The sequence below is a fragment of the Mastigoproctus giganteus genome, chromosome 4, assembly GCF_048544385.1.
Source record: "Mastigoproctus giganteus isolate SK-2022 chromosome 4, ASM4854438v1, whole genome shotgun sequence".
Lineage (NCBI taxonomy): Eukaryota > Metazoa > Arthropoda > Arachnida > Uropygi > Thelyphonidae > Mastigoproctus > Mastigoproctus giganteus.
Genome location: NC_143578.1, coordinates 173,935,243 through 173,962,892, shown reverse-complemented (window position 1 = coordinate 173,962,892; position 27,650 = coordinate 173,935,243). Strand labels below are relative to the sequence as shown.

At 36.8% G+C, this 27,650-nt stretch overlaps 1 protein-coding gene across 1 annotated transcript in view; it reads left to right on the top strand.

Moving 5' to 3' along the window:
• The window catches only part of LOC150087211 (glycogen debranching enzyme), a 763,093-nt gene that overhangs the window by 218,920 nt on the left and 516,523 nt on the right, over window positions 1–27,650 (top strand). The window contains exon 9 of the mRNA XM_090371076.1: window positions 4,122–4,446. Within this exon, the coding sequence (XP_090227202.1) occupies window positions 4,122–4,446 (325 nt within the window). The remainder of the gene's footprint in view (window positions 1–4,121; window positions 4,447–27,650) is intronic.

Below are 27,650 nucleotides of genomic sequence, written 5' to 3'. Positions count from 1 at the left end.
AAATCGTAATTAATAATAAAAAAATAATAATAATAAATTTTGCAAATTTGTAGTGTAGACCACTTTTGTATCATTATATAACATTTTTTTTTCAGTTATTATTATACTGGCATAGACTAATAATCAAATAGACTGCGGAAAATTTTATTTTGGTAAGCTTTTGCATAGAAATGTATAAGTAATGACATCAAGAAAAAGTAGCAATGTAGTGATCTAATCTGCCATTCAAATGCAAATTAGCCTGGAGTGCATGGGTAGAAGGAGAGGAGGAAGCGAACTGATATCATAACTAAACTCACTTCCTTGAATAATTATTTTTTTTGATAATTATTAGTATTTCGAAATATTATTATTAAAATATATGACTAGGATTTGTGGTTGAAAAAAGGAACTTTAAAATGAGAAAAAAGTACTTCTAGTAGTGCAACTGTGGTCAAAAAATGAACACAATATTGTCACACTTTAAAGTGAGGATGAACAATCGCAGCCTTTTTTTCCGTAAAAATCCAAAGTGAAAAAGCAAGAACCAACTAATAAAAGACCAAAACAAAAGTATAATGACAGTTATTTGAATTTCAGCTTTAAATGTGTCGGAAATAAAGATGCTCCTTTTTTTTTTTTTTTTTATGAAAAACCCCAAACACGAAAGGTATCAAAACCTATAGTACTTAGTACCATGCATGGGTTGAAGAAGAAGTATGAGGGGAGGGGGATGCCGGAAACTTTGCTCTAGAGACTAAACATGGGTTTCACCACTTCAAGCCTCCAATAAGCAAAGTGGTGGTATTTCACCGGTTGATGAAAGTCATCTACCACCTACATGCACAGTGTGTCGTATATTTAATAAAATATTAGCAAACAGCTCTTTGGCTCCCTATAAACTTGTATATCATAAGTGTTCCATGACTGGGACAATGGGGCCGACCGGGCTAGCCGAGTGGGTAAAGTACCTGCCCGGCAACCCAAGGTCGCGGGTTCGATTCCCGCCTCGGGCTTGGATCAAAGTACTGCAAAAACCTTGGGAGGTGCAATATGGCCATAGAAGCCGATGCGCCAACAACTACCAAATCAAAAAATCACTGGGACAATGGGACAAAAGCATTGGGAAATGCTGAAGTAGACTATCCTGAACTGACTCTGTATACATATTGTAAGATTTTAATATGAGCTTTTTCACTTCTTTCCAGAGTTGGCTAAATATTTCATAGTATCTACTGTCACCTGATTGCTTATACTTGTTTCTATAGAATTCTTTGGATTTAATTTTATGTATTAATTTGCTGTTATACCAGTGGAGGTAGGTAGAGCATGCCACGAAATGGGATTGAGGAACAAAGTTGGAAATAAAACTTCCTGCAATCCAGTCTAAACTATTCCCCTTGTAACTTAAATTTATAGCCCCTAGTTCTTGGATTCATTTATAACCGTGAAAATTTCATCCACATTCATTTTACTTTTGCTGCTCAGAACCTTAAACACCTCAACAAAATCTACTCTAAGATGCCAAGTTTCCTAGCTGTGCAACCCACATATTTGAAGTCTTTCCTCCTCTGGACATTCTTTTGCTGATTTCACCAGACAAGTTATCGGTCTTTGGATCCTTTCAAGAAGCTTGATGTCTTTTTTTTCTTTTCTTTTTTTAGGTGCGGTCTCCATACGTGAACACAGTATTCCAAGTGTGGTCTAACAATTGCCTTATACAGGGTGTTTCAAACATGATGGTCAATAATTTAAAAGTGAAAAGTACAAACTAAAATAAGCAAAAAAGTCCTGGTGAGCACTGGGCCACAAATGGACCATTTTTGAGAAAATGTGCATTATCTCAAAAACGATTCATTTGTGGCCCAGTATTATAAATGATTCTAGAACTAGGGGCTATAAATTCAAGTTACAAGGGGAATAGTTTAGACTGGATTGCAGGAAGTTTTATTTTAGCCAGTGAGTTATAAATTGCTGGAATAAGTTACCTACGTTGGTGGTTGAGGCTGACAGTTTGGGGAAATTGAAAGGTCAGCTGGATAGTTACCTATAGGAACAAGGAAATACATAGGTTATCTATTTCCTTTTATTTTATTGTTTATTTTATATACTATTTTACTTTAATTTTTTTTTTTTTTTATTTTGGCTGGTGCAGCATAAGCCTTAGGCTTCCTTACACCAAATGGCTAATACTAAAATGAAAAAAAAAAAAAAAAAAAAATGAAAATTAATGAATATAACTGATCAGGTTATTGGTGAGCACATCGATGTCATCAATGGCATCATAGAGCTGCTTGTCCATATTGCTGGGAGTTAGATTGAGCAGAGGCCAGTCGGCCATTTGGAAATTGAATCGTGGATAACGGGAGCTGCATTTGAAGTTATGAGAAGTCACAGTGATGTCAAAAGTAATTGGCAACTGATCTAAGTGGAATATAAGATTGTCTTTTGTGAACCTCTATATATGAGTAGAGGAGAATATTAGGTCAAGGTAGGCATTTTCTCTGGTTGGAAAATTGCAAATTTGTTCAAGATCATAGCAGTGAAGTATATTAAAGAGAGCCCTAGTCTGTAGTGATGGAGAAGAAGATCCTAAATTGGCCAGTTGACAGTAAAATCACCCAAAACCATTGCTATGTCAGCAGATTGAATTAGCTGGAAGATAGATTCCAGTGAGTTTTTCTAAATTCTGAATGTGAATATTAGTTTTTAAGGGAGGTGGAAAATAAAGTAATACTAATAAAACTTTTTAACTTCCCAAGACGGAGGATCAAGAGAAGAGAAGATAATAATGAAATCAAGAGTATTGTTTAGTCTTGTTGCCCCTAACATGGTGTTGTAGAACACAGTCATCTTGTAAATCCAAAAAAAAAATTTGTTTTTGGATTTACAATATGAAAGGTAATGTACAGTAAACTCTCATTATAATATTTCTGCTTTAACACTTTTCTTCTGTTGCTGATTAATCTTGTATAGTGCCATAGAAAAAGAGAAATTTGCAAACTTGCCTAAAAAATGCATACATTCTTCAACATCTGTAGCTCTCCCATTTAATGTTTTCCCACTTGTATCACTTTTTTTTTTTTTTTTTTTGAAGTCTCAAAATATAGCTCATGTAATCATTCTTCTTGCTTGTCAGTTTTTGGAAAGGGACGAGTCTTTGACTAAATTCTAGGAATCATTTGTAGTGCAAGTTGTTTACTTCATAGAAATCTTTTCTAGTGCAGGTCACATTTGTTTATTTCATAGATTTTTTTTTTTTTTTTTCAATTTAAAAATTTTTCTGCTTTCCTCACTGATATAGTAATGGTGTCCTTTTTTTGTGTGGGAGTTCTGCACATGGCCTCAATAAATTTTGATAATGACTGTGTTATTATTATTATATTGATGCTACATTTATCATGCTGATAATGTACAAGATATTTTTTGTTTAATTTAATGAAATTTTTTAAATATTTTTTTTAATTTCATGCCAAAAAAAAGAAAGTGTAATACATTAAGTATGCAGGCTTTCAACTTCATACAAACCATTGGCTGACTGGGCTAGCCGGATCACAGCACTGAATGTAATGAAAGAAATAAAGGATTAAATTTAGCTTTAAAAGTGACTACCTGGCAACCCAAAGGTCACGGGTTTGAATCCTGCCTCGGGCTTGGATCAGAGTATAAAATGCAAAAACTTTGGGAGGTGCATTATGGCCACAGAAGCCAACGCACCAACAACTAACAAAAAAAAAAAAAAAAAAACCCTATTGTTTCATAAATGCTGGGAGATAAAAAAAAAATGAAAAATCATGGTGTTTTTTTTTTTTTTTTTTTTGAAAAATCTGTTATCTACTAAAATATTGACAATAGCCCCAAAAAAATGTGGTCCTATAGTGCTCTTTCATTGTTATATCCAATGTATAGCTATGTTTGATATATCTAATGTATAGCTATGAAAGACTAATAAATAAATGAATATGTACTATACTAAATAATTACAAACTGATAGAACTTTACATTGCATAACTTTTTTTTTATAATTCTGTTTGTTGATATTTGATCATTTAGAAGTCTTAATAGTCAGAGATAGTCAGTCTTTTTACTTTTACCTTCACAATTGGAGTTTTGGAATACTATAAATCTGACTATCTTTTCAGATATTTCACTCACTATGGTCCCAGTGTTCCCTTAAAAGGAGAAGAAGAGATCATATTTGGACCTGATGCATGCTATCTTATGGCTCATAATGGGTGGGTAATGGGAGATGATCCATTACGTAATTTTGCAGAACCTGGATCCAATGTTTATATCAGACGAGAACTCATAGCTTGGGGAGATAGTGTTAAGCTTAGGTATGGAGAGGCACACGAAGATTGCCCATTTCTTTGGGATTACATGGCCAAATATGTTCAGCAGGTGGCTGAAGTGTTTTGTGGAATACGACTGGATAATTGTCACAGCACTCCAATTCAGGTTGCTGAGGTAAAAATTAACTGTATATATATCATAAATAATTATATTAATTTATGAATTTGAGAGTTGAAAGGCATGCATGGAATAATAATAATAAAACACAGCACTGAATGTAATGAAAGAAATAAAGGTTTAAATTTAGCTTTAAATGTGCTAAACACATAAAACATTTTAGCCTATTCCTACAGACCTTCACTGACATGCTAAAAGATAGAGTTAATTTAAACTTACCTGATTTCACCAGCTAATCCAGAAATAAAATCCACAAAGCAAAATCAGCAGTTTTACAGTCTATCACAATTACTAAGACTGCTTTGGTAATTTAGTGTTGGTGGGGGGGGGGATTTCATTGGTTGAGGTGCGACCTGCATGTCAAGATTCACACTGACTTCCTCAAGCCTTTGACCGTGATACTGGTGGCCAGTGGTTTTACAGTTGTCTTGTCATTCTTCATGTTTGAAGGGGGGAAAAAAAACAGTAAGTCAGAAGGTTAGTAGTTGGTTGTTTGCAATGGTCAAATAGCTATGGATGTGTGATGAATTCTGGTCTTGTTAGAGAGGAGACTGATGAGAGAAACAGAAGTGGAAGGAGAATGAGGAGACTGAGTAGGGGAAGGAGAAGAATGGGAGACCTGTGAATTCTGTTTAATTTAAATCCAGTAGTGGACTGAATGTAAAATGATTTCAGGAATTCTCCCCTCCTGAGATTTTCTGTTACATTGATCACTGGATTATTAAGATATCGAAGCCCGCTGCCCTCAGAAATTGAATAAAAGATGGCATTTATTCTCTTTGAGATTATTATGCCTGGTGTTGTTAATATATTTATCTATTCTGGCGTGTAATTTGAATTATTTTTGTGCTATATGGAGGATGTTGCATTTGCATCCTACAACATAATGATGGGCTCTGATTTCCAGGGGAGGAGGAATATCTGAGGATTTGTTTCAATTTCATATTTCCTTTGAAGAAAACATTTATGTCCTACTTCTTAGCTGTTGTATTACAAGATTCTTCTAAATGGGAATATTATAAGAGAGAAAGAGAGTGATAATATGATTTTCTTAAATTTTCATTTTTTCCTGAGTTTCTTAGATCAGAACATCAGATTTAAAAAAAAAAAAAAAAAACACTTTCCCTTCTATATGAGTGTTTATAGAAAATCCACAGAAAGATACTATCTGGTTCCAAATTATAATGTGAACCATCCAGTTAGCATTAAGGGCAGAATAAAATAAAAGTTAAGGGTTATGGATTCCTTTAGAAATTGTGTGCAGTTGCAACCCCCTTGACTTTATAACTAAAATATAGTTAGGGAAGGATGTTACATTGTTTTCCATTAAGATTAATTACTATATTTGATAGCAATGTGACTCATATACCATGTGAAATTAATAATATAGTTTATTAAACTAATCACCCAAACCACTATACATTTAAGGTGACGTTTCAGTCATCTTACCAATAACAGTGGTCTCAGACAGTTTTTCAAATCAGTACAGTGGGATCAACTGACGATGTTACCAACAGTAAATTCTAAGTGGGAAGCATTCAAGGAATTAATCGTGGATGCTACTAAAAGTTTCATACCTATTAAGAAATATTGTTCAAGGTTTAGGCCTAAATAGTTATCAAATGAACTAATGAGACTCATGACAGAGAATAAAAATGCATGGGATGCATATAAATTATCAAGCAACTCAGAAGCCTATGGCAGATATAAGCTAGTCTGTAATCAGGTCACAAAGCAGGTTAGGCAGGCAAAGGCAGATTACGAGAAATCTTTGGCAAAAGATGCTAAGAAAAACAGCAATTTCTTTACTTATATAAACTCTAAAAGGAAGTGGATGAATCTGATTGGTCCACTTGATATAGATGGTTCCACTGTTGATGATCCTGCTCAGATAGCAAACAAACTGAATGAGTATTTTGCATCTACATTCACACATGAGGAGTTATTAAGGTTTGAAAATGGCAGAAGGTTATCAAATTGTAGCAGGGTGCTTAATGATTTTGTAATTACTGAGAGCAAAGTGGAAGAGAAATTGTCGAAGTTAAACCTAAGAAAGGCACCTGGGGTGGATGGGATCTATCCAGTTATATTAAAGGAGGTGGCAAAGCAACTAAGTAACCCTTGGCCATAATTATGAGAGCATCCTTGGACTCAGGCAAGATCCCCATGGACGGGAGATGTGCAAATGTATCCCCAATTCACAAAGGGGGATCGAAGGGTGACACGAGTAATTACAGACCAGTTAGTTTAACTTCTGTTCTGGGTAAAATAATGGAGTTACTGATTAACGATGCATTGCAGGATCATCTGGACAATACTGCAGCAATAATTCAGACACAGCATGGGTTTGTTAAGGGAAAGTCTTGTCTTACAGATTTGATAGGATATTATGATGTGGTTACAAAGGAACTGAATGCAAAAAATAATTTTGACATCATATATTTGGATTTCAGGAAAGCTTTTGACACTGTTGCGCATGGAAGACTATTGTACAAATTGGAGCAGAATGGTATTAAGGGTAAGTTGCTACAGTGGATAAAAGGATGGTTGAGTGGGAGAAGACAAGAGGGTGTTAATTAATGGGTGCTGCTCTTCGTGGACTAATGTTATTAGTGGAGTCCCACAGGGTTCGGTTTTGGGTCCTCTGTTGTTTTGTATATTTATCAGTGATATTGATGAAGGTATATCAGGCTTAGTGTCGAAGTTTGCAAATGATACAAAGGTTGGCAGGGTTGTTAATGACATTAATGGCAGTGTGCTACTGCAACAGGATCTGGACAATTTGAGCAGATGGGCTAAGAGGTGGCAACTGAGGTTTGGCCTTGACAGGTGCAAAGTACTGCATATGGGTAGAAGTAACCCCAGAGAAACGTACTAACTGTGTCGTACTACACTTAAGATGGTAGAAAATGAAAAAGACCTGGGAGTAATTGTGCAGTCAGATATGAAGTTTTCTGAGCAATGCAGACAGGCTGCCAAGGCAGGTCATGGGGTTTTGTCAATGATATATAGGAATTTTGCTAGCAGGGAATAGGAGGTAATTGTCCCTCTGTATAAGGCAATGGTCAGGCCACGCCTTGAGTACTTCGTACAGGTCTGGAGGCCTCATTTTAGGAAGGATGTAGATTTGCTTGAGCATGTACAGAGAAGGGCAACAAGATTGCTGAGGGGAATGAAGGGATCCTCTTAACAAGAGAGGCTTAAGTTCTGCAAATTGCACTGGCTGGAGACTAGGCACCTGCACGGTGATCCGATTGAGGTGTATAAGGCCTTGAATGGGTTGAGCACACTGAATTCTGATGGGATCCTTCCACTTGTTCAGATTACGAACCTAAGGGGGCATAAATTCAAATTAAGAAAAGACAGACGTAGAATAGATGTGCGGAAATTTGCCTTTAGCCAGCGGGTGGTTAATTGCAGGAACAAACTTCCATCTGTCGTTGTGGAAGTTGATATGTTAAATAAATTTAAATTGGAACTGGACAGGCATTTGGAGGGAATGGTGTGTTTTTTTTGGCTGATGCTGCATAAGCTCATATGCTTGCTTTCTTGCATCACATGCTACTACTACAATGATTCATCAGAACATGCTGCTAACAGACTCCTACTTGCTGATGCTGCCAGAAACATTTGGCAGTATATGGACATCAGGTTTCTGGCAGCATCGGCAAGTAGGCATCTGTCAGCAGAATGATCTGATGATGGGTATAGGTAAGATGCCTGAAATGTCACCTTAATTGTATAGTGGTTTGGGTGATTAGCTTTATAAACTATATTATTAATTTCATGTTGTATATGAGTGGTTATTAAATGTAGTAATTAATCTTTAGTCAAACTTCTTTATATACAACAGATTTTTATTAATAGTGACTACCATGGCTTCTTCTTTATCCAATAGATCATGCAGAAACCATAACTACGATAAACAATTCATACCCCAGGGGCTTACATGTGGTGAGTATGGACTTGGCACATCCAGGGTCCTGAGCTGGATATCATCATTCTTCTTTCTTGTTGATTCCCTTCTACTTCTTTTGTTCTCTCTGTCTCTCTCTCTCTCTCTCTCTCTCTCTCTCTCTCTCTCTCTCTCTCTCTCTCTCTCTCTCTCTCTCTCTCTCTCTCTCTCTCTCTCTCAGGGTAATTGAGAATTTTTTTTTGTCTGGTGCAGCATAAGCCTCAGGCTTCCTTGTACCATTTGGCTAATAATAATAATAACAATCCACCCCTCTCACATCATTCATTTACCATTCATATCTAGAAGAATCTTGAAGTAGAACAGCAAATAATTTATGACAAATGAGAAACTGAAACAAATCCTCAGATACTCTCTTCTTCTGGAAATCAGAAACAGTGTTTATTTATCAAGTGAAAATGCAGCGTGTTCTATATAAGATAATGGAATTGAAATTAAAGGCCAAAATTTGCAAAAGTTTACATAGCAATCTCACGGAAAATATTATTGCCTTCCACTCATTTCTGATCTCAGGTGATTTTGTGATCAGTTGACTTTGTGTTAGCACTCTTTCTTGAATGAAATATCGTTTGTTTTATAAAGTTATATTAATACACAGTTAGCTAACCACCAGTAAAAACTTACTTTACTAGTTAAGAAGGAAAGAAACTTTTTTTTTTTTTTTTTTTAATTTATATACTTATGACTAACCATCTCCACTGCTTGATCGCTAGGTGACACTGCTTCTACCTACCTGTTGGTTAAGAAATTTACTGGTAGGAAACAGAAATCCAGTACACTAAATGATGGATGATGACTACTAATCATCCATCTTTTCAGAGGACACTACCAGTAACAGTATTCTCTACGAGTACTTAAATGCATCCATGGGAGTAATTTCAAGATGATGTTAGAGGATGAAATGTCAGAAGAATTAAAAGACCAGGGTATTATTGAGGAGAAAACAATTGTCATCAAATGAAATGGTAGTCTCTCCTTCAAGCACAGTTTAATAATAACATTTAGTATACCACAAAGACCAATAGTCATCAAAGCTGGATATCTGATTTACAAATTGCATCTGTAAATACCAAACCTACTGAAATGTTTCATTGCCAAAAGTATGAATATTTGCAGACAGCTTGTAAGAATATACCTGTTTGTTCAAATTGTGGATCATTGGAACATAACTGTCAATATCGTACATCTACTTGCCTGATCTGCAAGATAGACCATTCAGCTTATTAGGAGGTTAAAAAACTCATTCCCTGAACTTACATAAAAAAAAACATACATATACGTGCAAGTTACCTCCATATTTCTCCTGATTTTACTTGAACGTACCTCTGCTTCTAATCAGTAAAGTACGGAAGTGTGTAATGAAAAGCTTTCAAGGTGCCTGATGAAATGGATACCAATTAAAAAAGTTTAATTAAAGAAACAGTATCCCAACTATTTCCAGAAAAAGACATGGATAAAGGAAAGGCTCCCCCCCCCCCCCCCAAAATCAAAAACAAAGAAACATGGAACTTCAAACTTAAAACAATCTGCCTGACCTAGCTGAACTGCACTGTCTTAACTCAGTATGTGTCAGTTGCCTTGTACCTCCAAGGGAGATGTCTTAGACTTTAAGATGGACCAAGACTGTGCAGGTGTATATCTTTAAGAAAGACAGTGTACAGCAAACAGGACACTTGTCATGGAGGTTTAACAGTCTTGTCTAATTTAAACAACCCTGCACAGCCATTCATCACCTTTGAAGGCTCCTCATGGAGCAGTAGCTATCTGAATTGTTACAGATAAAAAATAAATTGTGCGAGTATAATGAGAAAATGAAATAAATCAGAAAGGCAACAGATTTGCAGCAACTGCAAAAATTATTCAGAATGCAACATGAACTATTAACTCCAAAGGAAGTCTATCAGTAATGCTTCCAGAAGTTGCAGAAGCGTTGCAATCGGTATACATTGTCAAGGTAATTACTTTGAAGGAAATCCATCCATATAATCAGTATGCTTCATCATTTTCAAGTATTAGTACAGTCCCCATCCTTTTTAATCTCCCCTTGTACTCTGTCATCAACCTATATTATCATTGCAAGGAAGCCTGAGGCTTTTGCTGCACCAGGCAAAACAAATTTCTGAGTTACCCTGTGAGAGAGAGAGAGAGAGAGAGAGAGAGAGAGAGAGAGAGAGAGAGAGAGAGAGAGAGAGAGAGAGAGAGAGAGAGAGAGGGGGGGGGGGGTCAAGAAAGAGAAGAATGATGATATCCAGCTCAGGACCATGGGTGTGCCAAGCCCATACTCACCAGATGTTCACCCCTGTCAAACATTTTAGAGTAAACTTCAAAATAATAATGCATTACACATGTATACAAATTGATGTTTTCCTCTGTAAAAGGCATGCAACAAAGTTATTTCAGCAAAATAGAGTAGAATTCCCATTTAAGATTTGCCTTGAGTTCAAGATTTCTATACCTTAAATCAAAAATATTCTTAAATGAGGGTGTATAAAAGTTAAACAGAAAATGACTCCTTTGTTAATTATAAATATGTGCTTTAATCTAATAAAAACAGCCTGCAATAATGTAGGCCACTGTATTTCAGTCCACTGTGTGCAACATTATAATTTTTTCATTGCTATTGTTAATTAAAACTGTTGTATTTTCATATGAGGGGAGCCAAAAAGTAAGTCACAAAGTAAATAAAGTTAGCAGGAAACTTACTTGAACATAGCATTTGTTTTTAAACATAATAACTAAAACATTTATACACTTGTTGCATCACATTATTAAATTCTGGAATTATAGTGTGACTTATTTTGCTATCATAACTTAATTTTTTGCTGACTTCCAGTGCAATTTCATGTGCTGTCATAAAAGTGTTGGATACTGTTTGCAATCTCCATATTATCAAAAAAAAAAAAAAAAACAAGGAAATTGTTAGAAGTGTAGTCACTGCTGTAGGAAGGGTGATGAAGATGTCTCCACCCAAAATAATTATGGTGATTGTTAGCTACCAAACGAAAGTTACAAAATACCTGCCAAAATATCGATAACAAAGGCTAACTAAATATTAAGCTGTAGCTTTCCAAATACTTTACAAATTTAAACTATTACAGAAACTATACTGTTGACAAAACTTTTAACCACTCGTGAAATTAAATTTAAGCTACCAACAAAAGTTACAAAGTTCCCACCAAACTATCAATAGCAAAGGCTATCTGAATATTAAGCTGTAGCTTTCTAAATACAAAAATAAAGTAACCTATGTAACTATAGGAATTTAAACTATATATGAACTGCAGTTTGGTATATTAAAATAAAGCGCCTCCGTAGCCAGGTGGGAAGGAGCAGCAGGGCGTAGCACATGTTTCTTAATTAGACCGGGATTCGAGCCCGTCACCACCAAATATGGAGGATGCGGAAAGGTCAGGGAATGACCACCGCATATCCCAGAGCAATATGGCCTTAGTTGCTAATGCTCCTAAAGACCAAATAACAAACAAACAAACATATTAAAATAAAAAAAAAAAAAAATCTTGGGTTGCATTGTTATTCAAGAGTAGCACTGTATGTTTCTGTTGCCCAGGCCATTTTCTTGAAATGAGTTCCAAAAAGTCCATCTCTCCCTCGTCTTATAACCCTCTGTCAGCTCTGCCTTCATATTCATAATCAGTCATTCATCATATAGGTGGATGGCAGAGTTTAGTAAGAAGCTTAATATCTTTTTTTTTTTTTTAGGTGTTGCTTTTATGCCAAGACATAATTCCAAGTACAGTTTTACAGTTGTCATGTGCTTTGGAATTATAAAGTCCATATATATTTCATGTCTTTGTTTACCCTGTAGTGGGTTTCTGTTGTCATGTTTTAAGAGGTCTGGGTTCAAATACTAACAGAAACTGGAGGAATTCTTAAAAGCTTATTCAATCAGGGCTGTTCAAAGCCTCTTCAATCTGACCTTATACCCCCCCCCCCCATACAACAGTCAGTTCTGCTCAGGAACACACTTGTCAAAGTATGGCCCACACTGGCTCTGGCCAGGTTTTATCTGACCCATGAAGAATTATGAAAATTATTTTTAGTCAAAATATGGAACTGTAGTTTCGCACAATGACAGTTTTAGATATAAACATGGACCCCAGTGTTTTAATATGCATCTGACGTGTCTGCAAGTGCTTCATGCTCATTTCTAGAAGTTTAAATAATAATATATCTCAAAATAAAATATCTCTTTTCTTTTATTGATATTTATAATTAAATTTTCTCATTAAACTTATATGTTGCAGTTATTTTTCAATGAAGAAACCATGCATTCTCATTGGCTCTCATTAGGATGTTGAAGGACTTCACAACATAAACACCTGTATATCTAAACTATAAAAGTAACCATCCTGCTTATTTTAGTCTATGAAATATGGAAAACAGGAAAGAAAATACAAAAGTACAAAATATAACATAAAGTGACTTACCAAGAAGCAAGGAAACAAGTTTTACTCACTGTACCCAAATACTCACATCCAACTGCAACACCAAAATACACATCAGAAGGAACTCAAACTGAAGTATCCATACCACGAGCCACATCCATCTCCGATTGGGCTTGGGCTGTCCTGGTGACTCTGAAGAAGTCTCTTAAAGAACATGTCAAAGATACAGTCACACACAGTCACATTACCATCAACTACTATTCCAACCCTTCTAGATATCGAGAGACTGAAAAAACCTTATGTGCAAAAGACTTTACCCACAGTCATGGCAATTAATGACACCACCAACCTTGATAAAATCATCTTAGAAATACAGAAGAAATACACACAGAGGAGGATATGGATACTCTGCGTCCCATATTCTATTCCTGAAAAAAGATAAACTAAAATCGAAACACTATAAACAGATTAGCTCTAAAAAAGCAGTCAGAAACACATTCTTCTTCTTCTTCCAAAGCCAAATAATGGACCAGTTAATTCAATGGAACTGTAGAGGTCTATGTAGCAATGCTGATTGATATCCACAACTTATCAAGTTGTGGATATCAATCAGTATTGGCCAGTAATCATCCGTCTACAAGAAACAAATCTCTCTCCACAAGTGTCTCCTCAGTTAGAAACTACACACTGTACAGGCAAGATGGGATCACTATGTATAGTTCACACGATGGTGTAGCTGTATTGGTTGACTCTAAAATCCCTTCCAGAAATATTGCCATGCACACTTCTTTAGAAGTAGTCGCAGTATGCACTTAGAATAACTCTTCCTCTTGTGTCCGTATATATCTCACAAAATCAGGCATGCTCACTGACTGAACTTAATTTTATCCTACAACTACCAACTCATTTGCTAGCCGGGTGGGTAAAGTGCCTGCCTAGCAACCCAAAGGTCGCGGATTCGAATCCCGCCTCGGACTTGGATCAAAGTACTGCAAAAACCATGGGAGGTGCATTATGGCCATGATGAAGAAGCTGATGCGCCAACAACTACCAAAAAAAAAAAAAAAAAACCAACTCATTTCTGTGTGTTGGGTGATTGTAATAGTCATCACCAATAATGGGGTTTGCTACAGACAGACAACTGGGGATGCACAATAGAGTCTGTTCTTGAAAAGCATAACCTCCTGCTGCTAAACACAGGCTTTCACACCTATGTTCATTTTCTGACAGGTGCAACCTTAGCTTTAGACATGTCAATATGCTCCCCCACCTTATTTCCAGACTTTGATTGGAGAGTTTTAGACAATCCATTAAATACTGACCATTGTCTGTAAGCTCTGCACATGAAGAAACTTATGTTAAGTGTTTGAGCAAAATGGAAACCCTCTAAAACAGACTGGAATAAATATGCATCCAACATCACTCTAGATCAGAGTTCTCAACAGCGGCAAAAATTGGTTTTTGGGGGCCAAAAAAATCATGGGGTATTACAATGGTTTGTGGCCCTCCAAAGTTCAACCCTACCCGTTGACATTTTAATATTTAATTTCTCTCATTGGGTTTTATTTTCCCCTCAGACAACTGATTTTTAACATATAGATATATCACATTAGGAGGAGTGAGTGAGAAATTTTGATAAAAGGAAGATAGTGGATGTGAATTGATTCAGCCACCTCAGCGTTTCATAGGCATTAAATGTCTAAGTACTTTCAGAGTAATTGTCTCCACAGTCCTTGGCATTTGTGCCTTTCTGACAATTGTTGACCTTGTCAGCGGCGTGGTGGGTGTGGATTATTTATTTATTCTTTTGTTTCATTGGTCAATATATAAGGGTGGATGGGATGAGGAAATGTTTGTCTATTGTTTTTACTTTCTAAGTAACAATTAGTATTGATTTATTGTTTCCTTGTGGAAGTTGTTTATTTTTGATCCACAATGCTTTTGTGAGTGACATGGGCTATGAGAGTTAAATAAAAATAGTTTATATTTTATTATTTAATTCTTTGTAGTTATTCTACCCATCAACAATCATGTCAAATGCTGAAAAGAAAAGTGTTGACAGTATCTGAATGAATAGCTTATGGTTTTGTTGAAAGCCCATTCGACTCAGGACACACAATGTCTTATGTGTAATAGTTATTTTTCAAATGAGGCTATGAAACCATCAAGAAACATCCTGATAAAGTTGGTAAACATATCAAATATTTTAAAATTTTAAAACAGAATTTTGAGCAACATAAAACTTCCTTATTTAAGAAGAACACACAAACAAATGACAATAGAATGATTGTGTCTTATAAAATTTCAGTGGTAGTGCTCAAAACAGAAATAATTTAAGAGGATAATGAAGTGGAAACCTACCGGTAGGAGGGCACGAGGAAGACTGTGGAAAAGATGGATGGATGACATAGAAGAGGACTTAAAGATCATAAGAATAAGAAGTTGAAGAAGTTTGACTTCTGGTAGGGCTTACTGGTGGAACATGGTTGAGAAGGCTAAGACCCACCCTGGGATATAATGCCAGAAGAAAAAGAAGTGCTCATACAGTTGCTGAGACTGTTATATGACCCACATTAGAGATAATTTCAACAGTGAGGCATCAAAATCCTTCCAGCATTTTAAAAGCATTGCAATTGAGCAGCAATTTAATTTGAAGATGAATCAATGAGATGTCAGTTATTTGAGCAGCTAATTGACAAACTAAAAATAAGAAAATTTTCTATTCAGAATGATGAATCCACAGTTACTGACAATAAGACCCTTCTAATGGCATATATTCGTTATTTCGATGCTGATTGTAATTTGCAAGAAGAGTTGTTATTTTTAAAATCTATAGAAACTGACTCTAGTGGAGCATCCATTTTTGCTGCTGTAAAAACATGGTTTGATGAAAAACAAGTACCATTGGAAAATTTGGTATCCTGTGCCGCTGATGGTGCTACCTCCATGGTTGGAAGAGATAAAGGTTTTATTAGCCCACCTAAAGGAAGTATGTCCTGAAGTTCTTGCAATACACTGCATTGTGCACCAATGTCACCTGGTTGCAAAAATATTAGTCCAGTTCTTTTCAATCTCTCAGTATAGTTATTAAAACCATCAATAAAATAAAGTCACATAGCAAATATGAACCCCTTTTCAGAAAATTTTGTGTTGAACAAAATTTTCTTTTGTGTAAAGAACAATATGTGAGGCTTCTTTTACATACAGAATTTAGATGGCTTTCTAAAGGAAACTGTCTAACAAGATTTATAAACCTTTTTGATACAATAATTAGTTTTTTAGAAAGTGAAGGAGACAGATTTAGCAAAGGAGATTGGCAAACACAAAAACAACATATACTATATGGCTTGAATTTTTTGATGATGAACACAAATGATCTGAATAATTTAAGAATTATTCAGATCATTTGTGTTCTTTAAAAGGTGAAATGAAAAATAGGTTTTCAGATTTATTTTTATTTTTTTGAAATGAAGCTGTGGATGTTAGATCCAATTGGATGTGATGTCTGCTAGTGAGGAAATTCAAGAACTCATTGAATTAAAATGTATTAAAGAATGCAAATATAAATTCGAAAAGGGTGGAATGGCTGAGTTGTGGGCAATAAACTTCTTTATCCAACAATGTAGTCTAAAATGGCCAAAATACTTCTTTGTTTTCCGTCTTATATGGTTGAAAGTGGTTTTAGTTCAGTAAATAAAATATTAACAACGGAAAGAAACAGAATTGATATATGTTGAAGAGGAAACAATTAGAATTAAACCTACTAACATCATACTGAACATTGAACTTTTAGCTAAGAAGCATCAGGCTTAGGGATCCCATTGAATAAAAAGAGTAAGCATAAATTATTTCTTGTTTAAAATTTCATGGGAGTGATTAGGAAAAACAATTGTCTAAAAATGCCCCTTAGGGGGCAATAATTTAAAAAAGGTTGAGAAACACTGCTAGATGATAATATCATCCAACATCAATCATGTGTTCATTGGTGCCACCAATGAACACATTACAGCCTTACTGTAAACCTCAAATAAAATATGCAAACACGTTTTATATATTTAAGTAGACTTCAGTATCATCACCAAGGTCCAGAAAGTTTGTTTACAGAAATCCAAGATCAAGAAGATGATGCTGAACACGTTTTTTTACAAATAGTGTGATTCAAAAGGAATTTGTACATGAAGGAAAAGAGAGAGAGATAGAGAGAGAGAGAGAGAGAGAGAGAGAGAGAGAGAGAGAGAGAGAGAGAGAGAGAGAGAGAGAGAGTGTCAGTGCTGCTTTCTACATACAGGTGCTTCAATAGTCTTTGAAGGCTACAATTTCGAGGCTTTGAGGCTGCAATTTCGAGAGAAAGGCATTCTTGTTGCAAAACAGTGCTCCCATCCATTCAGTGCTTGTTATGAAGGCATTTCTGATGAAACATGGCATAGTACAGAACAACCATCCACCCTATCTCCCAATGTACCATGAACTTCTTCCTCTTTCCAAAGGCGAAAACTGCCCTCAAAGGAAACAGATTTCAGGATGGTGAGAATATAAAGAAAAACATAACTGCCAAAATGAACATCATCGCATTCATTCAGGTGGTGATTACTTTGAATAAAAATAAAATCATTTTTGAGCTCCTTCACATTGTGTTCTTTTTATTGCACCAGTCTGGGAACTTTATTGCCACACCCCATACATATGGTGTGTAATAGTTCCTGGACTTGCTGAATCCAGGAACTATTGCAGGAACTATCTCTGTTAAATGTAATGGTTAAGGTGCTCATTGGGCCTTACTGGATTGGAATAATTCATAATATACCAGTGCCATCATTCACTTGCTATATGTTGTAATATAGATATAACTAGGGGTAAGCATTTATCTGATGATGTGGGTCAATGTAACACTAGTACACATCACAGGATTTTTTTTTTTTTTTGTTTGTTGCCACAACATCAGATAATGGCAAGATATGCTAAAGAGAGGAATTTTTCAAATGAATGGGAAGCCAATACTAAAGAAACAAGCTTAAATAAATTCACGTGGTTTATCAGGATAGTAAACAGTAGAAGAACACTTACATTAAACGTGTCTATGGTAATGGCAGGAGGGTTGTCAATAAAAGGAGTTGTCATAATTAGGCCTACTAACACTGAGGTAATTAGGTCTAATTGAAATGTATTGAAACCCAGAAATAGAGGATGAGTTTTGCTGTAGTATATACAAGTTATGTGCGATGTATTTGGGAAGAATAGGGAAGATAGAAGGGGGTGATGGGATCATGCTTTTTATCAAGAGCAGCCTGATCATGACAAAACACCATACAGATTTAGAAATTACACATGCTAGTATAGAATCTGTGTGATGGGTGTTAGTTGGCAGCAGAGGTATAATGAGAGTGGGATTAATCTACAGACCAGAAGATTGTGAAGATCATGATGGAATGGACAAAGAAGCAAGGGGAATGTCTTATTATTGGTGATTTCAATTTGACTCTTATTGATTGCAACAAATGGGGGAGAACTCACCAGGGGGAACAAAATTTTTAAATCAGCTATATGATTATTATCTGTATCAGCGTGTAAGGTAAATACTAGGACCAAGAATATTCTAGACCTGATCATCACCCACGAACCAGATGACATTATAGTTCCTGTTCCTGCAGAGTACAGGAACCATTGTCAGGGAGTGATCACAGTTCTAAGTTGATGATGAGCAGAGAGAAAGCAGTTATTAATGGCAAAGGAATGGGTTTTAATTTCAGGAAAGGAGACTGTGATAGTTTGTGCTGTGTCTCCTCCATTAACTAGACAGTTCACACATAGTGGGAAAATACATTAGAATTATGGAATACCTTTAAAGAAATAGTCACAGGACTCATGTGTTCATGTATACAATAAGAAAACATAGCACAAGGGGGATGCTGAGATAGATGAATAATGAGGTATCAGTGAAATAGAGCAGAAAAATATGGCATGCAAAAATTACAGTGTGATGAAAAGTACTGCAGCCCATAACAGCTATAAGTTTATCTGTAATAATGCAGAAAAGGTTAGGCTGAGAAATTCTGACTGTGAGAAATAATTGGCTAAAAGAGTAAAAAATGTGGATAAGGAGTTATTCATATATATGAATACAAAGAAAATGGATAATGTTCCACCTTTGTACAATGGATGTGAGGAGGTTTTCTCACACCCACAAGTACTTTGCAAATCTGAAAGGCATGAATTGAAATTACAGAAAGTAGTTGTAAGAGTTTTAAGTCAATAACTACTGTCTAGTCAATCTGAGTTTGGTGGCAAGGAAAAATCATAGAAGCATAATGTTTGGGTAAGGTGCCACTCGTGGTTTCCCACATCTGTGCCATAGTACTCGTGTGATTTATACAGAACTTCTGTAAAAGCCAGAAAAAGTGAAGCGTGTTGTATGTGAAAAGTTGTGTTGAGTTCTGTCATTGTGTTCTGGCTGCTTGGCCACAGGGCCCCCTAGTGGGACTCAATGTTGTCCATCACCACCACTGCAATGTGAGCCAGGCTTGCCTCCCAGTGGTAAGGTAAAAGGTAAAGTGCAGCCATTATCAACCCACTGCAGGATGGAAGCCTCCTCAACAATTCATGCTGAGGGAAATGGACCATAATCTGCCACGCTGGTCCAGTGTGGGTTGGCAGATCGACCGTATTCAGGGGCTTGAACCCCGGTCTACTCAAAGAGCGTGTGCTACTGCACTCCCGCTTCTGACCACTTGGCTACAGAGGCACTCTCGCAGTGGTGGTGGTTGTGGGAAACTCTTGCTCTGGCTGCTCTCTTTCAAGGGTCACTTGAGCTTTCTAATGGGGAACAAAAAAAAAAGAAAGAAAGAAAGAGAGAGAGAGAGTGTGTGTGGATAATGGTATGAGGGATGGAATCAAACTGGGAACAAAAAGGAGGACGAGGAAAGAAGGCATCCTCTGGCAAAGCAAAGATGGGGGAGTTACCATTTCCTAGGAAAAGAAGACAGTGTACAGAACAAGGGAGGTCTGCAAAGGAGAACGCTATGGTGGCATCCCACATCTAGTAAGCCAGATGTCAGCAGCACCCGACCAATCCAAAGGTATATAGGTGCAAAGAATTAGTGTCATCAGTTGAATTGTTCTGGAATTGGCAGTGTGTGCCTCAGGTGAGTAGAGCTCCTTCTCTGGATTACATCCTTAGCGAACTCATTGAGAACTATGTAGAAGTTTTCTTTTGTGAAAAAAAGTGTTCAGAATTTCAGGGAATTTCCTGTATCTTAGTAAATATTCTAATCTAGTATTCATCATACTGGGGACAGAATTAAATGACAATCCCAGTTTTCTTCATCTCCACAGACACAATGGGATTTCTTCAATTTTGAGCATGGTTAATTTAAGTCCAAACGGGCCATGCTCTGTAAGCAGAAAGTTGACCTGGAGTCCTGGAGGAGGCTTTGGCTATGTCAGTGATACAATTGGAATAAATATTTTGGTTACATCACCTTTTGTCAAATCCCAGTGATCTTGCCATATTTCAAGCAACTTTTCTGCTATCCTTTTCTTTTCTTGTTTTGGGTCATTTGCTGTGTTAAGCTGAATGTCAGAAACTGTGTAAGGGATCCCTTTTCTTAGTTTATTTTGTAATCCACTCTTAATGACTTTGAGGTGGAGGAGCATATACCCGGTCGGGGACCTGGAGGGTGGCGTGCTTATGTTGCAGCAAGATCTTGTGATGGTTTAGAGCAAAGAACATTGGATAGAATCTAGTTTTTTACGATTTCTGTTAAGGGTGACTCTGTGATGCCACACAGCTGCACTGTAGCAAATTATGGGGAGGAAGATAAGTCTATAGATGAGAGAGAGAGAGAGAGAGAGAGAGAGAGAGAGAGAGAGAGAGAGAGAGAGAGAGAGAGAGAGAGAGTGTGCCCTCCAGTCCACCTGGCTGATGCACATAATCATTGGCTGTTTATTGCCTTAGAAGCTAGCTACTGCAAGTGGGGAAAAAAGTTAGCTCTGCATCTATCAAGATTCCAAGGTGTTTAACCTCAATATGGAGCCCGATGGGTCTATTTGTGATTTTGATTATTGGAGGTCTTGTATTCTGCAAGGTTCCCTTCAACAGGATTGACTTGGCCTTTTTTCTGGTTGTTGTTGTTATTTGGTTTTTAGGAGCATTAGCAACTAAGGCCATATTGCTCCGGGAATATGCAGTGGTCATTTCCTGACCTTTCCACATCCTCCGTATTTGGTGGTCACGGGCTCGAACCCCAGTCTAATCAAGAAGCGTGTGCTACGCACTGCTGCTCCTGCCCACTTGGCTACGGAGGCGCCCTTTTCTCTGGAGATCGGGAGTTGATGTAGGGCAACCCAGTTAAATTAATGTAATTTTCTTATTGCATGGTTGGATCTGGATTCCAGCTGTGCCCTAGTCTCAGCATGGATTACCAGGACAAGGTCATTAGCATATGCTATTGAGGAGGCTTGTTCAAGTTCCATCCCCAGGACAATGGACCAAATGAATGATCCCAGGACACAGCCCTGGGAGCAGCTCTGTGTAACTAGTTTGGTGAGACACTGACAACTCCTCCTTCGGTTGCAACTTAAGGTTGCTGGGCCATCATATCGTATTGAATGCTACCTCGAAGTCAACTATTATTGCCATAGAATACTTGGAATCTGTGGTTGTAGCTGTAGAGATCAGGTTGCGAATTGCATCTACTGTACTTGTTCCTTGCTTGAATCTGAATTGAGTCGTTGAAGTTAGATTTATAGCTATGTAATGGCTGTTGAGTAGCAGTCTCTCCATCAATTTAATTAGCATGGGAAGCACTATTAGACATATAATTTGGTCTCTCCAGTGGTTTTTCTGAGCTTTTCATTATTAATTTAAGATAATCATTCATCCAGGTATTGCAGAAAACTAAAAGCACCTATTGAAGATGGCAAGCAACCACAGTAGGTAGTATTCTGTGAATTTTTTGATGATATCTACCTCCAGTATATCATTTCCCTAGTCTTTCTTTCCTTAGTCTTGTGGAGGGCAGTTTGAAGTTCATCCATTGTGAACAGTTCTTCAACTTTGTCTGAGGAGTAGTCATTGTTCATAATGACTACAGACGAAGCTCTTTATAGTGACCCTCTTTTTAATGTCCGAACACAATGTCCTATTTTCTTTGGTCCTGGCCTATTTCTCATTAACCTAATGCTATTTTACATTCATTTATTAAAATATTTGCATTTAAAAATGACAGAACGCTTTAAATATATTGAAGTAACTGCCAAGTTGCAGCCTAACCATGAGAAATCATTTGTTAAGATTTTCCATGCTCATTTCTCGCAGTGCAGTAATCAAATGAATATCAGCTAAATGTTAATTTAATTAGTTAGTGTAGGTTTATTGGTATGGCTCCAAAAAAAAGTGGATAGCTTTGCCAGTCGCAGATAAAATTAGGATTTTACAAGCTGTTGATAATGGTGTGCATTCTAAGACTGACATCTCCAAACAGTTCGGCATTCCTAAGAGTACTTTCTTCACTATTCTGAAATATTGGAAAAAGATTGAAAGTTTAGAGAAATCTGCTGCAGGATTCAAGCACGAAAAGTGAAGTATCCAGATCTTGAAAAGGTACTTTTGGAATGCCTAATGATGATGCATGCAACAAAACATTCCCATAGATGGTATTCTTTTACAAGCTAAGGCTAAATCATTTGTGCATCCAATGGATATTGAAGAATTTAAAAGTTCAAAATGATGGTTCCAGAGATTTAAGACTCATCATGGCCTGTCTTTCAAAAAAAATTTGTGGCAAAAGTGCAGCCGTAGACATTGACGTTGCAAAGGAATGGAAGGAAAATATACTATTAATATATTTTTTTAAAATATATTTTTAGTAGCAATGGGTAAAATAGATATTATTTCTCCCTCCCTCCCCTTTGATTATGCCATTGTTTCATAATATTAGGTTTATATTTAATGATTTTCTGTTACGACATTTAGAAAAAAGTACCAGAACGTTGTTCCGGTGCGTTCTGGCACGAATACACCACTGAGGACATCATACTGGACAGTACACTAACTACCAATACTTTCACACCCCCACACAGCATTACATGTACACTCTTGAACCTGGACACACTGCTCCAACGAAACAGGCATATGCATCAGTTAAATCTGACCTCAGCAAATGCGGCTACCCTAAACAGATCCTCAGTTACTGGGAACTGCACACTTCACAGTTACACGACACTGGAAATTCCTCATCTGACGACCGTCAACCTGACACATCCAGTTTTGCAGGCATCGCCCACATTCCATTTTACCCTACATTGTCCATAGCCTGCTGGGACTGTGACACTAGCTACATCGGCAAAGCCATCCATCATTTGGAAGATTATCTTAGGGACCACCACATCACTATCACTAGAGCCAACTTTGCCCATTCAGTTAGCTGCACACTGTTGGCAGGAGAAATACAAAATTACACTCAATGATGCTAAAATCATAAGAGTTTCATGTAATTTCAAGATCCACTGTTGTTTAGAATTAGCACACATCAGTGCCACTAAAACTACAATCATCAGAGACTGCACCACTCGCATACACCCCATCTTTGAGCCCCTCATACTCCAAGAGGTCAGCAGTTACCATCACTATTTGCCTACCTCCCCCCCCTCTCTAGACCACTCTTTTCCACTCCCTTGTCACCCTTTCATGCACACCCCACACCTCTCCTTCTCTGTGACCTCGTGAGCTTACTTGCTTGAAGGTTAACCCCCAGACTTTAAACCACCACTTTCCAGTGCTCAGTCAATTAATAAAGGCTACATACAGTAGCCAAAAGCTACTATGTCTGTGCTCTTTGTTTTGTGCTTAATTATGTTTTATCTTGAATGTTTGTGCCTAGTGTCAGTTTACATTTTTAGTTTAACTGTGTGTACTCTCTCACTAAATATTAAAGTTCTTTTCATTTGGTCATTGCATGCAAGAAATTATATGTATCCAACCCCCAACCTCACAGCGTTCTTCAGTCATCATGTGGCGGCTTGTTGCTCTTGCAATTTGCACAAACAGCAGGTAGGTCCTTGTTGGCATCTCCAGATGCCTGACACATTCTTACCCAACAGAAAAGAGTTTTTTTGGGCTGAGGCTGTTCTTTAAATCAATGGCAGCCTAAGCCCACAAAGACTCTTTTCTGTTTGGTAAGAATGTGTCAGTAATCTGGAGATAATTTTACAATCCAGTTTACCATTGATAGTGAACTAGTATTTGGTACAATACTTTGGAATAAGGTCCTGGTCTATGTGCTCCTCACTCAGGTGGGGGTGGAGGTTTTTAATATGTAATTCTTCTTTTAGTTCTTTGGGAGTTATTGTTTTTTTTCAATGCCAAACAAAACAATTGATGGTGCCTTATGTTTGGGAACTTCTGCTTTTGAACTAAATCATAGTGATGCTTGGATTATTTAAAATAGAGATTGCCTCCTCCCTGGTAGCAGTTCCAATGACAAGTCCGAGTAAGCATGTCTTTTTCATACTCTTGATCTTTAAGGTCTTCATTTGCTCCTTAAAATTTGATTTGAGAGCACTTTTGACTGCTTCACTTGTTTCTAGTTTCAACATCTCTGTGGGCTTTAGTAATACTGCATATGACTGGGGGTGAAGACTCTGGTTTAGTGACCTGGAAAATTTGTTTTTGACAACAGGAGGTGGTGCTGGCTATTTGCTGCTTAATGCCTCTGAGTAGGAACTGGGGCATTGTGGCATTTTATTTTCCCATTTTATGGTGAGCATATTAAGTTTAGCTGTCAGGTGCTCATTATCTGCATGGAGGTGTAAGATTATCCCCTCCATCTTGGGCCGTATCTTTGTGATGTCGATCCTATTGGCCACATATTCTATTTGTGTGTGCTTAGCCATATATTTTTCAAGGACATCTCTAAGCTGGAGAAATTTTTTATCAATTGGACTTCATTTTTCTTAGTATCATCCATTTCAGGTTCACTGGATTCATCGGAGTCCAATTCACTGGTAGGTGGGGAATCCTTACCAGATTTAAAAGTTTTCTTTTACTCTTCCTTTTAGCTGTCTGTCCTTGTTAGTAGTCTCAAAGTCAAGAGGCATGTACCCACATCTGTCCCATGCTGAGGGATCAACATGCTCCCTGTCGATGTATTCCAAGTCCAAATTGGACATTTATTGCACCTGGTGTGAAAAGTTTCCAAAATATGGATTAATGAGTAATCCGGATTAGTGAGTCAGTAACTACACAATCCTGTAGTACTTCTTGAGCAAAATAAAATGACGTGCCTCTTAGTTTGATATGTCAGTTAGCTGCCAAGAATGGGCCAAGCAATGTTTTGGGCTGTTTAATTGGGGGAAGGTAGTAGAAAATCGTCGCATCTTAAAAAATGGTTCTGGCAAAGTAATTCGAACTCTGAAGTGGGGAATGGTGAACATGATGGGGTTGTTGGTTTTTTGGAATACAGCACTCGAGAAAAGTTCCAGTTTATCCATGATAAGTCTATGGGAATCAATGAACCAGAGTATTTTCTTGAGCATCAGTATTCCTAGATTAATTAATCACCCCAATATATGAGCTAATGGAGACTTCATTTCCTCCAAAACTTGCACGAAAGACACTCCTTTATAAGGTAACATTATGTTACCCTTATAAAGAAGTTTAATTTACTTAATGAAACTATTATGTAAACTTCAAACTTCTTCTTCTGAATAAAGTTAAATATGAAGGACAACTTTTATGGAGATGTGAAGGTTCTCTGTATGTTGTTTGGTCAGCAGTTAGATTACACTAAAATGGCATGTTTCATATGCAATGGATAGCAGATCATGATGGCATTGGATATCAACACAGTGTTTATGCAGAGACCACCGGAACTAGATTTTAAAAATAAATATTGCATGCAAAAGTTTGATAGATCTGCTATTCCTGTTTCCTCAATTTATTATCAAATTAGGATTAATAAAGTAATTTGTCAAGGCTTTAGACAAACATGGCATTTGTTTTAGGTATGATTGCATTTCCAACTTTAACCCATGAAAAACTCAAAAGAACATTTTTTTTGGGTTACAGATAAGAAAGTTAATTTAAAATGTGCAGTTTGAAGGAATGATGGCCACATTTGAAAAAGAAGTAAAAGAATTAGAAATATTGTTCTCGACTTTTTGTGGTACAATAAAGATGAATAGTTGAAAATATGCTCTTAAATTTTAGAAATTAGAATATAGCTCATCCTGATAAAATGCATCATCTTACAACATGTTTTGAGTTATGTGCATATTTATTTGGCATCTTGTCTGCTGTTATGAATACAAATTAAAAGTTACGTACACAAAATCCATGCTATGGTACTTTTTCTCTCTAGTGTCATTATAATTTATGGTTGGTCGTGAGCACATGTTAATATTCACACTAGTATTATAATGGTTAAATGATGCAAGGAAATGGACTTTTTCTGCATTTCCTAGAAACCTACCATCTATACCTTCACTGTTGCCAAAAAGTGGATATCCAATTCCACCTTGAACTTTACCGAACTAACTGCCTCGACCACTCTGGCAGGCAACCCACTTCAGTAATGTATAGCCTGCTTCCTGAAAGTGAACTTCATGAGATCAGCCTCCTGTTACTCCCCATAATTTTGTTTGTTCTCCAGGTTCTCTCTTCTAGCATTGAAACACTTCCCTTGTTCAGTTCATTTTAATTTTAAATGCTCTCAGTTCTGCTTCTACAAGGATTTGACAGAGGCATATGATGTAAGAAATCAAAATATTGCATATTTTGATTTCTTACATATTTTTGTGTGTAAAAATTTATATACAATTAATATACACTGGAGTCCCGCTAGTCCGAACTAATTGGGACCGAGCCCTGTTCGGATTAGCCGAATAACTGCAATAATGCAGCAGCAAGCAGTAAAACAGGTCTGGTTTATTAAGGAATCAATGTAAGTAGGCCTACTAGTTTGTAGGCGAGCTTGACACACTGGAAGTTTCCGAGTTGACATTGGGATATAAAGGCAGCTTTCTTACCGCCTAATGTAACACCGTTATTACAGCCCATGGACCAGGGGGTGTTACAGTCTATCAAGCTTGCATACAGAAAGAAATATCTTAGGTCCTTGATAGAAGATAACACCAATTTTATTAATTAAAGTTTTTGGCAAAAAAAGGTTTCCAACACTGAAAGAAGCTGTACATTCATAGGATAATTTGGTGATCTGATGAGCAGTTATAGAATTATTTCAGAAGAGAAAAAAAAAAAAAAAAAAAGCAAGCAAGGCGACTGACCTTACATTCATACTTTAAAAAAAACAATCCAATGCAAGATCTTCCCCCTTCTGCTTTAAAAATTAGCTATCAAAAACAAAAGAATTTTTCTAATATATGTTTTAATTCAAATTTTTATTTATTAAAAAATTTGAGTTTTAATATGTTGTTTACCAGTTATAAGCCTGGTCTGTACTTGTTAACAGGAGAAACTGATTCTACAGGGATGGGATACACTTAAATAGAAAGGGTGCGAGAATATTTGCTGATGCTATCGAGGCAGTGTTAGGTTGGTCGGAAAACTGCTAGCTCGGGAGGGGGGGATACAAGGACCTAATAGATTAACAGTAGCCATTGGCAGAGGTGAAAGTGATTCTTGCACTGCTTCTATTGGAATGAGCAGAAGCCTGAAAAACAAGATGCAGGATATTTCAGAGATTGCTGGGAGTCATTGCGGTACAAGTAAACACATGGGTTCTGTTGGAGTAGCTAAGAATAGGAACAGGTGCATGTATACTTGCGTGTACACCAATGCCAGGAGTTTGGTAAAAAAAATTGATGAA